The 17,618-nt window shown below is 40.2% G+C and overlaps 1 protein-coding gene across 5 annotated transcripts in view; it reads right to left on the bottom strand.

Moving 5' to 3' along the window:
* LOC123516817 (anoctamin-7-like) overlaps positions 1-17,618 on the bottom strand; it is a 219,194-nt gene that overhangs the window by 68,224 nt on the left and 133,352 nt on the right. For 2 of the 5 annotated variants that reach the window (XM_045276513.1, XM_045276516.1), the window contains exon 3: positions 2,187-2,420. The exons of 1 other annotated variant lie outside the window; for it this stretch is intronic. In XM_045276513.1, the coding sequence (XP_045132448.1) occupies positions 2,187-2,420 (234 nt within the window). Of the gene's footprint in view, positions 1-2,186; positions 2,421-6,630; positions 6,658-11,240; positions 11,362-17,618 lie in introns of those variants that run through there. 2 more of the 5 variants (XM_045276514.1, XM_045276515.1) reach the window with 2 other exon arrangements.

The raw sequence follows: 17,618 nt of genomic DNA, 5'->3' as shown, positions 1-17,618 counted from the left end.
CACATCTCACCAAAACCTTCATTCATTCATCTCCACCAGAATTTTTCATCACGTCATTCATTTAATTCGTCAACCTTCGTCCTCTCTTTCTCTTTCTTTGTTGTAATTCTCATCACACTCAGTTTAAAAGTGTTACCTGTTTTTTCTTTTTATATATATTGCCCCTCGAGAGAGAGAGAGAGAGAGAGAGAGAGAGAGAGAGAGAGAGAGAGAGAGAGAGAGAGAGAGAGAGAGAATGAACAGCAGTCTCATCCATCAGTTTTGCCTTTTTTTCTAGAACATCCATCCTTCTTCCTTACCTTCACCTCCCGCCCTTCACTCTAGCACTTCCCTTCCGACTAATCTCATTCCCTCCTGCACTCCAGCTCGACTCCTTTCAACTTTTTTCTTCTGAGACTCCCCCTTGACTTCTTTCTTCCCTCTGCTCACTTCAATCCGTCTGTTTTAGTAGCTGCGTTCTGCTCATTCGTTATCTCTGATTTGATTATCTCACCTAGCCACTGGACAGCAACTCGTAAGTCTTCATACAACTACGTCTCTTCTGATCCTCTAACCTACTCTTCATATAGGTTCACACATGCGAGGTTTAAATTACTAAGGAGATGATACATTACGTTAGTCGGCTGGTCTTTCGTAGGGTTCTTATATTTTTCTTATGGTCTTATGTTCTTATGCTCACTTTTCGCTTCTAAAATGGATGACAAACTTAACTTACTTTCTCTCTCTCTCTCTCTCTCTCTCTCTCTCTCTTTATCGACACACACACACACACACACACACACACACACACACCGCGTAGTGTAGTGGTTAGCACGCTCGACTCACAATCGAGAGGGCCTGGTTCGAATCCCGTTTTATGTGTTTTATGTTTTATGTGGTCTCAGTCCTACCCGAAGATCGGTCTATGAGCTCTGAGCTCGCTCCGTAATGGGGAAGACTGGCTGGGTGACCAGCAGACGACCGAGGTGAATCACACACCATGTATTCGTCCTATCTAATCCCATCTCTCCTACACGTCCCGGCCAAGTAATAACATTTTGACGTCGTCGCTCTTCAGCTCAAGACTAGATAGCCAAAGTTTTGCTCATAAAGTCGCTTGGCTCAATCTCTTATGCAATTTTACAAGAGAGGATAAACATGAATTTTATGCTGATAAAGATTCCTCAGTTTCTTTCCGGCCAAAGAATATAACTTTTTTTCTATATCCTTAGACTCTCCACCACAAAGATGTCTTTGAAAAATACAGCTATGAACTCAATCAAAATGTTTCCTCATCTCTTTATGAAACGGATTAGTCATGCATTTTGTATTCTTTGCCTTTGTGCAATTTTGTCAGAATAATGTTTGCCGATCACCACCACCAACTCATCATTTCCTGGAAACACCAAGAGTTTGTTTCGTTTCCAGGCAACAGCTGCGCAACAAACTTAAGCAACACCTAAACCTGACATAACACCGAGCTAGCGACACCAAGGCAGCCACAGTGACAAAATGTATCTCTATGCATTTCCGCCAAATGCCGCGAACCATATCCCCATTTTACACACACACACACACACACACACACACACACACACACACACACACACACACACACACACACACACAGTACTCAAACTACTAGATTATTCGCGCCATTATCACTTCCTACAGTCATATGACACACCCTTCCTCTTTCCTTCGTAGTAAGGCGCTAGAATCGTCTGAACTCTTGGCGACACACAAGAACCAGTACACACGCAACCTTATTCTCTCTATTGCTTTCTATTTCTTTATCTTCAGCCATATCCACTGCTAATCTTGACTAACTTCCTCCCCCCAACATTGTATCATCCATCGTCTTTCGGCAGCCCCAATTAAGGTTCGCTACAGTTGATCAGCCTTCTTCGATGCACCGTCTTCTGTGCCTTCTTCAGTCACGCCCTTTACAAGCTTATCTCATTTCACTACATCCATAAATATTTCCTTAATTCTTCCTTGTTCGTGCCGGGTAAATCCAATTCCTACATCCCACTTCTCTTCTTTCCTCTTAACACACACACACACACACACACACACACACACACACACACACACACACACACACCAAAGTCAGACCACCTCCGTTAGTATTAGTACTATTGCCACTAGGGAAGCTAACCACCACCACCACCACCACCACCAAGGTTGAACCAGCTGCCACACACCTGCTCCTGACGGTCTTGCTCTTCTTTCTTGGCATTTTCATGTTCTTCTTTCCCGTGCTCCTCGCCACCACCAGATGCAGCTGCAGCAACACGAAGAGGAGGAGGAGGAGGAGGAGGAGGAGGAGGAGGAGGAGGAGGAGGAGGAGGAGGAGGAGGAGGAGGAGGAGGAGGAGGAGAAGGAGGAGGAGGAGGATGTGGAGGAGGGACGTTGTGTGTCTGGCCGTGGGAGACTCGCTGATGGAAGGAAAGACGTAAGATAAGGAGGTACTAAAATAATTCTCCCTCTCTCTCTTTTCTCTGAATGATTATAAAATGTCAGTAATCTAATTTCTTCTTTTATCCTTTCCTTTTGCTCTTCCTTTTATTACTGATTTTTTGTCTTCTCTTTTTACGCAATTATTGATTGAAATTCTATATCTACAGGCTTTTCGTGGACAAATGCAAATGATACATAGCTTCATAACAATTATTTGTGTCTTATTCACCTTCCTTCACGTCTTCCACTATCTGTTTTTCTCTTATACGTAATGAAAGGACACCGAAGGCTGAAATCAAAGCAGGAAAAGAGGCCTGCTAATTGTTACTCCTATACATACGTTGTTGAGAATATTCAATGAAAAGAGATACATATGAATAAAACGCAGTAAACAGGTCTTCCAATAATTATGAACTAAAAGTGAAATAAAATCATCAGTAAGTAACTGAGACTCAAGTGTCGTGTGTGTGGCAACAATTATGTTAGAAAAGATAATTCCTCAGTGTGACGAAAGGCAGGAAAAACCACAGCATCACACCGTCCTCCCCCTTCAACTCTCTCTCTCTCTCTCTCTCTCTCTCTCTCTCTCTCTCTCTCTCATCATCATCATCATCATCATCATCATCATCTGTTCTTCTGAGGCCTGTAAACACGACTATCGCGGAGGTCCTGCATTTCATCACGATATACAAGATTCCATAGCTTCTACTAACGCCAAACCAACAGAGCAAGTATTGCAAGAATACAGCAGAGGAATTGGAAGAGGCATTAGGTTAGTGGAGGTTTGGACTTAGCCATAGTAACGGTGAAAATCTGAATTTTACCCCTATAACCTCCTCTGGACCAACTGGCACAGATCTGCGCATGCGCACTAGCATCCTGACGCTGTAACTCTGTTAATTTGAACTATAACCTTAAAGGTTAACCACAATTCATTATGGCCTCTTCGGACTCATCAATGATTAAGGCACTTCTAGAATCTCAAGAAAATTCATACAGGAGCGCAATGGAAGTGGTGATAAAGCAAATAAGGGAAAAGATAACGAAGCTGGAATCTAATATTGCCGACATCACCACTAGCCTTGAGTTTAACCAGCGAGAAATGGATGAATTAAAGTCTACCATCAAGAATCATGAAAAAGAAATAGAAACTAACAAGGCTATCATGGACAAACAAATATCTGTCATTGACGCCTGCAAATCACGCATTGAAAGTCTGGAAGAACGCTGTAATTACATGGAGGACTACAGCAGACGAAACAACATTCTCATCACAGGGGTGGAGGAGCGGAGCGGCGGCGAGACATGGGAACAAACAATGGCAGTGGTGTTGTCCCTCTTAGATGACAAGATGCAACTACCTGGCCTCGATCTGAAAAGAGCCCACAGGGTGGGGCGGCGTCTGGATGCCAGACCAAGGCCCATCGTGGTTCACTTCTCACGATACAGTGATCGCGAGGCAGTAATGAGAAACGTCAGGAAGCTTAAAGGAACGAACATATATATCAATGATGATTTGTGTGCTGCATCACAAGCTGTTAAGAATGCCCAGATGCCCCAGTTTAAGGAAGCAAGGGCTCGGGGGAAAATAGCATTCTTCAAACACACCAAGCTCATCGTTAAAGAATCATCAGCAAGAAGAAATAACCTACAAAGCGATGATGAGTCATTGAATGCTGAAGCAGAACACCCGATTAACCAGGGAGAGGCCACACTTTCTACTGATGATGAGGGATCCCTGGCATCAACTGCTGCTATTGCTGGTGGTGCCACAGCTGCTACCATGGCTGAGGCAGGAATGGATGCTGGCAGCGGGATGGGCGCAACCGGAAATGGTGTTGAGGGATGAGATAGGAAGATTGTATTGTGAAAAAGAGTGACACAAGGGTGAATACTGTCTTGCATTACGTTTGGTATATATTAACTGTATATGTAATGATAAGATTAGTTACATTTCATTTGATGATACAAACCTTCTAATAGATAACATTTGATAAAACATGAATGTGAAAGTAAACCATGACTTTTTTAATGTATTCAAAACGATAATATCAAATAAATTAGCTACAAATATATAAAATACCAATAACATAGTGTTTTAGTGTCACTCTGTAGTAAATAAATAAGGGTAAATTTTATATGGCGGTTGTGAGCTAAAGCCTCTCTCTCTCTCTCGAACTATCAACCTTTCCTTTTGTAATTCTCTCTCTCTCTCTCTCTCTCTCTCTCTCTCTCTCTCTCTTTTTTTTTATTTAAACATTATCTTACACTAATAAATTTTACAATAAATCAGGTACAGAAGGAGATTTAGACATAAAGCTCCTTGTGTTGGCAAGGAACTATTCTAAACGTCTTTTTCTCGTTAGTATATTGTTTTGACACCTCACTCACTGCACTACACTTCACAGCACTAGCCGGGCAGGGAGAGCGCTTCTCCATACATTGGCGGCCACTTTTGTCTGCTGAGTTGATAGTCCCGCTACCTCAGCAGGCGTGGCCACCGTGAACTGATTTCACAGGCGCGCTGCCCTGGCTCTGAATGTTCGCTAGTGTTGTGAGGAGCGGGAGAGAGGCACCAGTACCTGCTGGTCCCCATCCGCTGCTTGCCTCGTATTTCTCCCGGGTGGGTGTGGCGGCAGGCTGAGGCGGGAGAGGTGAGGTGTATGCAGCACTTGAGCTTTGTGGCACACCGTCAAAGTTGCCACGTCCCTCCGGTGCTCCAGTGACGTGATACTTGCCACGCTCTCCTCCCTCTCTCTCTCTCTCTCTCTCTCTCTCTCTCTCTCTCTCTCTCTCTCTCTCTCTCTCTCTCTCTCTCTCTCTCTCTCTCTCTCTATATATATATATATATATATATATATATATATATATATATATATATATATATATATATATGGTCATAAGGAATCAATTTTAATATCTTGCACTCTTCTACACAAATGTCAATAGTCTCAATAAGGGAGATATTTGTAAATAAGGATTTTACGTCAAAAGTTTACGGATTCCCTGTTTCTCAATAGTTTTGACGTAAAATCCTTATTTACAAATATCCCCCTTATTGAGACTATTGACATTTGTGTAGAAGAGTGCAAGAGATTAAAATTGATTCCTTATGACCTAACCAAGAGGCAGTTCCGATCCTTACTGGAGTTGGCTGTGAGGGAGTCCATTTTTATCTTTAATGACCAATTGTATCAACAAATAGATGGAGTAGCTATGGGTTTCCCTTTGGGACCAACATTAGCAAATACTTTTTTGTGCTATCATGAAAAAAGCTGGTTATCTGATTGTCCATCTGAATTCAAGCCAATTAAATACAACCGCTATGTAGACGATTGCTTCCTAGCATTTAAATCTAAGGAACAAGCTCATAAATTCCTTGAGTATCTAAATAATAAACAAAAATATATCATTCACTTCCGAGTTTAAGACTAATAATAACCTCCCATTCCTAGATATAATGGTCATGAAGAATAATGACCTGGAATTCCTTCTCTCTCTCTCTCTCTCTCTCTCTCTCTCTCTCTCTATTTATCTATCTATCTATCTCTATCTATTTATCTATCTATCTATCTATCTATCTATCTCGTACAGTCTTACGTTTCCCTTCCTCTTTCTTTCCTACATTATACTGTTCTCTGTGTTCGTTGCTCTTATGAGTGGAATGAATTAACGTTTGGTGAATAGAATAAGATGAGTGTGTGATTATGATGATGGTGACAATATTAGTAACAACAACAATGGCAACAATAACTAACAATAACAACTGTTCCTCATTCATGTCAAAATGTAAATCCATCACATCTTCAGTAAATATTTTTGTATCTTTTTCGTATTCTAACTCACCATCAATTAATTCTCAGCAAATATTTCAAGTCTCAAGCTGCGTTAGATAAATTTTTGCCCAGAAAATTCATTAAATTCACAAACCTTACAAAACAGGAGAAAGACAGAGATAAAAAATCTCTCGATGTTACAATTTGCAGCAAACCAGTTTTTTCCCCTCCATTCTTTACACAAATTAATTTCCACCAAACATTTTGTCTTCATTTCTTTCATACTCTACACTGCTACTCGTTCCCATGTTCAATTATTCTCACGTGCAACACACGATGGAAAACCTGGTATGGATATTTTATGCGTTCTATTCACATACTAACCAACAACACTTCTACTTCTAACACTCACAAGAGTATCACAGGCGACACGAGTCACACACACTAACTGTTATCCACATTCACCTGTTTACGAGAGGAGGGCGGATATTAGGACTGGGGGAGGAGAGTACTGAGGCTAGAGGAGGGTAGGGACTGGGGAGGGATAGGGGATGGATTGTGATTGTTGTTGGTGTTGGTGTATACTGTTATTTTACTACTACCACTGGCCCACTGCCATAACAATGGAACATAAGGAAATAAGCGAAACTTCAAAGAACCACCGGGCTTACACGTGGCAGTCTGAGTAGGAAACATTCCTCCCTATTCCCACCAATAATGACTTTGGATAACTAATAACAACAATAATAAAAAAAAATACTGTTATCAACACAATGAAAACATTCACCCCTGCTACTACTCTTACTACTACTACTACTACTACTACTACTACTACTACTACTACTACTCCTACTCCTACTCCTACTCCTACTTCTGCTACTACTACTACTACTACTATGTACTATTACTACTACCGTGCACCAGTTAACACAAGAAGATCGAGAAAGATGGAGTGCTGATGAAGAATCTGATATGCCATGGAGTAGCAAGAATGGGAACACCAACATTTGTAACGGACAGGAGCAGCTGGAGACTGACACAAGGCGCCAAACTCTGACACGTGAACGGCGAAAGGAAAAAAAAAAAAGTAACAGGATGACTTAATGGACTTCTGGCGGTGTTGCAAAGAATGGAAGTAGGCTTTATATTCTCAAACAGTGAAAGATTGACAATATTTCTGCATTATTAACATGAGAAACTCTCTTGGAAATAAAGGGCTAATAATCACTACGGTTTCTAAAGGTATTCATGGTTAGAAAATAAAACGACTCGGAATATAGGCAAAAGACGAAGATGTAATAAACAAGAAAAAATGAATACCCGTATATGGCAAACTCACTTAAACTCTGACACTTCCGTGGAGAAAGATGAATTACAGCGCCTCTTTGAAACACTTCTCTATACGACAGGAAAAATGGAAGAATGAAAAGTGAGGCCTTGGAATATACCATATTATTCAGATATATATATATCAACGATTAAACTAAAAAGAACAAATTACTTAGCATTCTTTCTAGGACTGGAACCTGTGTCAGTGTGAATTTCGCATGTAGTGAATTGAACATTTGCTGCAACACAGTAATCAAGAACACCACACAGGGAATATAAACTTCGCCGGCTGTAAAACGCAGTCTGGTCAAGAAATATCGTGCCCTAACTTCTGCAGTCAAAGACAAATGATACCATCCACTGTGTTCGAAAAGAAGAAGTGATTTTTTTACACCAAACCACGGAGACCGATTGGGGACCCTTGTGGTCTCTCTCTCTCTCTCTCTCTCTCTCTCTCTCTCTCTCTCTCTGTCTGTGTGTGTGTGTGTGTGTGTGTGTGTGTGTGTGTGTGTGTGTGTGTGTGTGTGTGTGTGTGTGTGTGTGTGTGTGTGAATGTGTAATTCACAACCACGGTCGTCTGCTGGTCACCCAGCCAGCCTTCCCCATTACCCAGCGAGCTCGGAGCTCATAGACCGATCTTCGGATAGGACTGAGACCACATCACACACTCCGCACAACGGGAAAGCAAGGCCACAACCCCTCGAGTTACATCCCGTACCTATTTACTGCTAGGTGAACAGGGGCCACACATTAAGAGGCTTGCCCATTTGCCTCGCTGCTTCCCGGGACTCGAACCCGGATCCTCTCGGTTGTGAGCCGAGCATGCTAACCACTACACTACGTGGTGTGTGTGTGTGTGTGTGTGTGTGTGTGTGTGTGTGTGTGTGTGTGTGTGTGTGTGTGTGTGTGTGTGTGTGTGTGTGTGTGTGTGTGTGCGTAATTCGTCTACTGTCATCTGCTTCTCACCGAGCCAGCATTTCCACTATGGAAAGAGCTCAGCGTTTGTACTGACCGAAAATCAGTTGAGAGAGAGAGAGAGAGAGAGAGAGAGAGAGAGAGAGAGAGAGAGAGAGAGAATTACAAAAGGAAAGGTTGATAGTTCGATTTTATGGGACGAGCTTGGTATTACAGCTGAGCGGAGAGGAAAAGACATATTAATAGTGGAATATCATCATATTACCAAACACACACATACGTTTAGATTGAAAAATCTGTTATTACTGAAGAAAGCAAGTGGGTCAGTCGAGGCTCAAACTTCTTAACTTTATTGCCGAAGTCGCTGAAACTTAACAGAATAATTTGTCTTTACTTTCAAAACTTAAGGCGCCTCAAGAACTATGATTTTTGTCTGCAGTTTTTATATTCTCCTTTTTTTTCACGAGGATTACAAAATTGTGTAAAGAGCAAAGAAAACTTAGAGTAACATTGTAAAACATCAATAGATATGAGTTACATTCCAACCCATGGCAAGCAGTTTCCATATTATCCAATTATCCCATAAAAACCTCATTTCTCTAAGTAATTTCCCTACTTCTAATACAACAACAACAACAACAACAACAACAACAACAACAACAACAACAACTACCTAACCTAACCTAACCTACTACTACTACTACTACTACTACAATCACTATTACTACTGTTACTATTACTACTACTACCACAACCATTATCACAAGCACTACCACCACTTCCTCCACGCAGCATTGTCTTTCCTTCGCATTCTGCTACCAGTGATGTTACCAATGTTTCTGTTTCTAATGCTTGTAATTCTTCCACGAACGGGGCTATTCATCTTGTAATGGGTGGTCATTTTCTCCTCATTCACTACCTTCAGGCACGGAAGCAGCATTGGTAGCGCATGGTGGAGGTACTAGCAGCGGTGGCGGCGCGACGATGAGGATGGTAGTAGTCGTAGTGTTGTGGTCGTTAGATTACTATTATCCTTTCTGAATAGTTTGTCGCAATCGTAATGCATTTTACCTAACCTTACCCAGAACTCGCCATTCAGACTTTTGCAGGAAACTCCGTAAACTCACTCGGGCTGCAAACAATCATCAGCTTTCCCGCGCTCCTAAACCCATCTGAAAGCCTCCATCTCTTGCCAGCGCAACGTCCATCACGAGAATTTCGTAAACAAAATACTAAAGAATGAACTCACTCCGGCTGTCGATCGTTACATCTCTTCCGTTTCAAACATTCTCCTGATAACTTTCCCTCGTCTCAGTAGCTGCAAACTTGTAAGGGAAATAAAAGAAAAGTAATATAGTATAAACAAACAGGGAAATGTAAGCAATAAACTCAGCTAGCTGCTTATTATCAGATTTCCAAGCCTTAAAAATCTTTCTCAATGACTCCACCTCCTGTCAGCACTACCACCTACAGCACCGAAACTTGCTAAGAAAAAAAAAAGAAACACAGATAAACATCCAGAGATACGACTTTAATGGGAGACGCAGAGTAAACAGAGCACGTGGAGGCGTCTGAGCGAGTGAAGTGAAGTGAACACGCAAGGCAATCTCAATTTTATCCCTGTGTTGCCGTAACTCTTTCAGATGTCAGAGTTTTCTTGTGGTTTAGACAGATATCTGGCTGTGATGAATAATGTGATGAAGCTACACTTGCATTAATTATCATCTGCTAGGATGGCTTTAGGGCTACAAAAACGGGAAAAGAGAAGGAAACTTATGTTTTATGAAAATCACTGATATTTGACTTTTTTTTCTATTTCTGGTTTCCGTAATGTATTCCCAATATTTTTTGTGTTGGTACTTACTGATAGCAATCTTTTTTCTTTTTTTTTCTCATGTTTTCGGACTCTTACATGGTTGTCTATTATCTTCAATCGCACAGAAATACACGTTTCTTCATTCACTATATAAATCCTTACTAATCCGACGTAAATATTAACTTCAAAATAATGATGGTATTGATTGCTGTTCAGTACATGTATGTCAACACTGAGAAGGTATGGTAGCATTAAGTCAGTCGCCTACACGTGTCAGCATGAAATGAACGTAGGTTTCTCAGAGCGAGCTGACCTGAATTATTACCGCATGGAGGAGGAGGAGGAGGAGGAGGAGGAGGAGGAGGAGTTGTTTTGATGGTGGTGGTGATGGTAGTGGTGGTGGTGATGAAGGTGGTGGTGGTGATGGAGGTGGTGGTGGTGATGGAGGTGGTGGTGGTGATGATGGTGGTAGTATTACGTGAAATTGTGGAAAGTGGTAAGTGGTAGCAATGGTGGTGCTGAATACGTAATGGATACTGGTTGGTGGTATTGCGATGGTGGTGGTGGCTAAAGGTCATATGGATGAATGCGTGGATAGATGGATGTTTGATTTGGAAGGATGGATGGATGGCTGTTAGTTGTTATTCCTGGTATTTCTCTTACAAATCTCAGTATGAAAAAAAAACTTTCTTGGTATTATTTCATCCAACCATACGATATCCTACCAAGAAATCAGGCATCGAGGTACTAATATTATACTACACACTAGATCAATCTTTCCGCATTTTCACTGAGCTTTCATTTCTCTATATTTGCCAAATTCCTCGAAAAAAGTTATATGGAATGAGGCACATTGCCGAGATCAGTATAGAAGATTACATATATGATCACCAGTCTACGGGTCGGGTATTCCTGGAAGCATGAATGGCACTAGAACAGAGACCCAAGATAATACCACCAACCGAGACGAGAGAGGATGGGGTTCTGATCGGATAAAGGCGGAGTGTAACACTGGCGAGGGGAAGGCAAGGCGTGAACTGAACAGCACTCCGACGAGACACCGACAACTGTTCTAAGGCAGCGGTCATGCCAGACTGGTGCTTTAGTAAATGAATACCTCAGACAGTCACTTCTGCCTTCGTACGTCGCCTCCACAAGCTTGACATTTGTTTGTATTCGTACACAGTTGCCGCAGCACACCACGGGGAGTTGCTGCCGTGTTCACGAGTCGCGTCGCAACCTTCCGTGTTTTAGACGGGTGTGTCCTTGGGAGGGCGGCACTCGCAGGGTGATTTGCAACACATCAGGGACGTGTGCTACTCACGCTACATGTTGCCGGAAGTGTTTCGTGCTGGTCCTTCATATACAGAGGCTTCCCACAGGTACGTAGTAATATATTAGCAGACAAAAAGTAATAGCCTTTAACGTCGAAAGAAATGGTAAAAAAAAAAAAAAAAAAAAAAAATTAAGCTATGGAATTAAAAACGAAGACTGTTGAGGTGTGTGTGTGTGTGTGTGTGTGTGTGTGTGTGTGTGTGTGTGTGTGTGTGTGTGTGTGTGTGTGTGTGTGTGTGTGTGTGTGATAGTGTCCCTCACGCCCAGTTGACCACAGTACACCATCACAAGCAAAATAATCGAACACTTCATTAAGCTAAGCCAAGCCACACCACATCACACTGCACACTATACTACACCACACCACAACCCACCACATCACACGCCACCACACCACAAAACACATCAATCTCTCTCTCTCTCTCTCTCTCTCTCTCTCTCTCTCTCTCTCTCTCTCTCTCTCTCTCCCAAAGCTCACCAATTATCACTTCCTCACCGCGTCTTGCTTTCCTTACCTCGCTAGAGTAGAGGCAATGTAACCAGGAGCTCTTCGCCTCACCATTACGTGCTCGGCGTCCCTATGACAAAGTGACGTTGAGGCAGGCAAACAAAAAAAAAAAAAAAACAACAACAGCGGTGAAATTGATCGCCGAGCGCACGCAATGCCGAAGGTTCGTCCTCGTCTGACACGGGAGTCTCTCACAGCAACAAGTGTTCACGGGGAAACGAGTGTGTAATGGAGAGGGACAGCTAATGGTGGAAGGCACTGGTGGTGGTGGGGGTGGTGGGGACAGGGTGGTGATTGCGGTGAAGGGAAAGGTGAAAGGTGAGCATTCTAGTGAGTGCTGTATTGTTTATAGTGGATAATAGTGTCTGTTTTACAATGTGTAGGAGTGGAGGTGCTTTGTGCAAGAGTAATGGTGATGTGGTGATGAAAAGAAGTGTGTGGTAAAGGCTTGGTAGTCACTATGGTACGAATGATGTGTAATAGAGGTGGCAAGATTCAATGTGTAACTATCAATGGTAATGAAAGAAGTGTTTTAAATTCTTGCCACTACGTTGTAAAGGACATAAAACTTCCCTTACGGACGTCGCTTTGAGTCTATGTAGTTCCCCTCCTTATTACTTAACGAACATATTTTACACTCTTGTGTTCTCTAAAGACTCGCGTTCTAAAATTGTAAATTTTACTTTACTAAAGAGAATACTTCTTTTAGACATTCTTTTCAAAATTATGAACTTTCTTTGCTTTATCACTGAACCACTAAACGACACCTTTCAGACTCTTTCCAGACGGGTGTTGCGTTTCTTTTATCATGGGAAACTATTTTTAATACATTCCCACTGAAAGAATGTAGCTCTTTTCTTACTACTTGACGGATGATTTCCATACTTTCTATACAGAACAGTTTTTAAATTACGTATTTATTTCCTTTCCTTCATAACATCCGTCAACGCTGATTTGACTCGTTCATGATATCAAACCAAACCACCAATTAACTCATCAATCTATGTATCAATCAATCAATACCTGATCCTCTTTGGTTTCTTGATTTGAGTCAAAGTGGCTATTTGATTCGTTTCTGTGTCGGTATCAAATCAATCTATCAACGACCAAGAAGTCAAACAATTAACCGATCTCCAGTCCTCTCTGCTTCCTTCGTGCTTCAGGCACTGTCGGAAGCAGACAGATGAGCGCAAGAATCACGACGCTGACACGGCATTTCAAACTTTGCCTCGCTCGTCCAATTAAAGATTTCCTCTAAATCCTGAAGGCTCTCCGGGCGGCTGCCAGTTGCTGCTAACTTCTGATCTCCAAGCACCGCGTCACCAGCTCCCTACATCCTTGACCCCAATTGGATTTATTACTTTTATTACTGTTTTTCAAGGATTTTTTTTCGTTATCTTTAATGTGTACTTCCTTAATCTTATCTGATTTCTTATTTACTTATTCTAATGAATTTTTTCACTTATTTCTTTTGATTTCTAGTATCATTTTCTTTCTTTTATCTAATTCACATGAGCATTTTCTTTTAATATATATATATATATATATATATATATATATATATATATATATATATATATATATATATATATATATATATATATATATATATATATACTGGTTTCACAATTTTACTATAATACGTTAACTGCAATGTGCTTTTTTTTTTTTTTTAAATTAAACTCGTAGTTATTACATTCATCCTTTGATACCTTGATCTAAATAGAACTGTATTTACCTTCAGGCGAAACAAAGAAATCATTAATTACTATTACCACTGTCGTTATTAATGATTTCCTTTACACAACGTTACTACATCCAACTGTAATGACCACTAGCAGCTTTCCTTTACCAATCATGCCTTCATCCTCTCCGTCTCCAGTGTGGCTAATCGCATTACTTCCATACACGCATACCTGATCGCTACAGTCCCGCAAAGCCAATATACCTGTCCAGGAGTTAATGAGGCTGTCATTCTCAGGTACAGGTTGCGTCATCCCTATCACACCTCTACCTTTAAAGGGTCCTCTATGGGTCTAATGAAGGCCAGCATTCCTTTCATCTTCCCTCAATGCCGCGGTGACGTAAAGATGAGGACCCGCCTCCAGATACCATTATAACTATTTATCTCAATAGGTCACATTCTGAAATACCTCTGCGCTGCAACGTGACTGCTTTCAAACGTCTCTAGTCGAAGTTATAGAATGTTTTACTGGATGTCTATAAGTCTAGTGACAGATTTGCAAGATTTCTGTGTTATTTACACGAGAACCATTCTTGAAAACCGGGCTCTGTGGCCATTGAAAGTAGTCCTGTTTCAGATTACAGGTCAGTCTTTCATCACCTAGCCTGTACTTTATTTCAACTTGTTTTTGCTTTATTCTACATCCTTTTTCATTTTAATGCCTGGGTGAGTCCTATTCACTAATACCGGAGGGTCCCGTCACCTAGTTTTCATAGGATTGGTTTAATCAATATATTGCTTTTTTTTTATTTTTTCCTTATTCTTTATCTTTCTTTCAGTGACTCGGTGATACAAAGATGATGACCTGTCACAAGATTCTTGTGTAACTATTCACTTCATGGTCTCAAAAACCTGATGTTCATTATATCAGCTTCATCAAAGCACCATTGTGTTCTTTTAATGCTATATTTTTACTTCAATTCCTCTATCACTAGGTTCCTAAGTAATTATTTACTTCCATGTCCCCACTACTTTGTTTTGATGTATCTGGTTTCGTCAATATATCACTACTTTTCAGTGCTATATTTTTCTCTTCATAAAGGTCCATAAATTTCGTCAGTCTCACGCCTCAGATCGTCAAAAGACACGTTCCTGCAACTTCCGTAATTACTCTCACATTCTTCTTCTAATTCTTTCCAGACACAAAAGTGATAACGAGCCGCCGGACCGGACCAGACCAGACTCGCGGCACGGAGAGCTATTAAATATGATTCCAAGACTTTCCTCTTAATGCAGACATCTTTTGAGTTATATTAAGCATTAAATTCCTTTTGAAGGTGATAAAAAAAAACAGGCCATCATATTACTTTATTTAAATCAATCTTAAGTAAAATATTTCTCACGCAGATATATACAAACACACACACACACACACACACACACATATATATATATATATATATATATATATATATATATATATATATATATATATATATATATATATATATATATATATATATATATATATATATATATATATATATATATATATATATATATATATATATATATATATATATATATATATATATATATATATATATATATATATATATATATATATATATATATATATATATATATATATATATATATATATATATATATATATATATATATATATATATATATATATATATATATATATATATATATATATATATATATATATATATATATATATATATATATATATATATATATATATATATATATATATATATATATATATATATATATATATATATATATATATATATATATATATATATATATATATATATATATATATATATATATATATATATATATATATATATATATATATATATATATATATATATATATATATATATATATACTCTAACCCTAAAGCTAAAAAGCCTTGGTTTAACTCTGCTTGTTCTCGTGCTGTCAATGATAGAGGCGGCTCACAAACGGTTCCGTAGCCATCCAACTGCTGAAACTCATGCCCTATATATTTCTGCCCGTAATCATGCCAAATCTATTCTCCAACTTACTAAAAACTCTTTCATCAATAGAAAATGTCAAAGTCTTTCCAATTCTAACTCCTCTCGAGATTTCTGGCATCTAGCCAATAATATCTCTAACAACTTTACTTCTTCGTCTTTCCCTCCTTTACTTCATCCAGATGGCTCTACAGCTGTCTCTTCTTTTCTAAAGCTGAACTCTTCGCTCAAACCTTTGCTACCAACTCAACTTTGGATGATTCTGGGCATATTCCTCCTACTCCTCCACCCTCTGACTACTTCATCCCTAAAATTAAAATTCTTTATAAAGACGTTTTCCTGGCCCTCTCTGGCCTTGATTCTCGGAAGGCTTACGGTCCGGATGGAGTCCCTCCTGTTGTTCTCAAAAACTGTGCTTCCGAACTCGCTCACTGCCTGGTCAAACTCTTTCATCTGTGTCTCTCTACTTCTATTTATCCTTCTTGCTGGAAGTTTGCTCACATTCAACCTGTCCCTAAAAAAGGTGACCACTCCAATCCTTCTAACTACCGCCCTATAGCTTTGATTTCCTGCCTTTCTAAAGCCTTTGAGTCTATCCTTAATAGGAAGATAATGAGGCATCTATCAGCTCACAACCTTCTCTCTGATTGCCAGTATGGTTTCCGTAAAGGCAGATCTACTGGTGATCTTCTTACTTTCCTAACTGAATCTTGGTCATCCTCTTTTAGGGACTTCGGTGAAACCTTTGCTGTCGGCCTTGACATATCGAAAGCCTTCGATAGAGTCTGGCACAAATCTTTAATTTCTAAACTACCCTCCTACGGATTCTATCCTTCTCTCTGTACCTTCATCTCCAGTTTCCTTTCCGATCGTTCTATTGCTGCTGTAGTAGACGGTCACTGTTCTTCCCTAAAACTATCAACAGTGGTGTTCCACAGGGTTCTGTCCTATCACCCACTCTCTTTCTATTATTCATCAATGATCTCCTAAATCTGACTCAATGCCCTATCCACTCCTATGCTGATGATACCACCTGCATTATTCAACAGCGTTCAACAGACGCCCAACCCAACAACAATTAAATGACTCAAGGCGAGATGCTATAGGACGCCTAACTTCTGATCTTTCACTTGTTTCTGATTGGGGCAGAGAAAACCTGGTTTTGTTCAATGCCTCAAAAACTCAATTTCTACAACTATCTACTCGACATAACCTTCCAGACAACTATCCTCTCTTCTTCAATAACACTCAACTTCCCTCTCCTCTACATTAAACACACTCGGTCTATCCTTCACTAAAAATCTAAACTGGAAATTTCACATCTCTACTCTTGCTAAATCAGCTTCCAAGAAGTTAGGTGTCCTATGGCGTCTTCGTCCATTTTCTCTCCCTCCCAGCTGCTTGCTCTGTACAAGGGCCTTATCCGCCCGTGTATGGAGTATGGCTCTCATGTCTGGGGGATCCACACACAGCTTTACTAAACAAGGTGGAATCTAAAGCTTTTCGTCTTATCAACTCTTCTCCTCTAACTGACTGTCTTGATTCTTTAAGTCACCGCCGCAATGTTGCATCTTTATCTGTCTTCTACCGCTGTTTTCATGCTGTCTGCTCTTCTGAACTTGCTAACTGCATGCCTTCCCCTCCTGCGGCCTCGCTGCACAAGACTCTCTACTTCTTCTCATCCCTATTCTGTCCATCTTCCTAATGCAAGAGTTAACCAGTATCTTCACTCCTTCATTCCCTACACTGGTAAACTCTGGAACTCTCTACCTGTGTCTGT

The sequence above is a fragment of the Portunus trituberculatus genome, chromosome 41 (genome assembly GCF_017591435.1).
Source record: "Portunus trituberculatus isolate SZX2019 chromosome 41, ASM1759143v1, whole genome shotgun sequence".
Taxonomy (NCBI): domain Eukaryota; kingdom Metazoa; phylum Arthropoda; class Malacostraca; order Decapoda; family Portunidae; genus Portunus; species Portunus trituberculatus.
The sequence above is the reverse complement of the archived record's forward strand: the minus strand, read 5'-3'. Positions and strand labels throughout refer to the sequence as shown.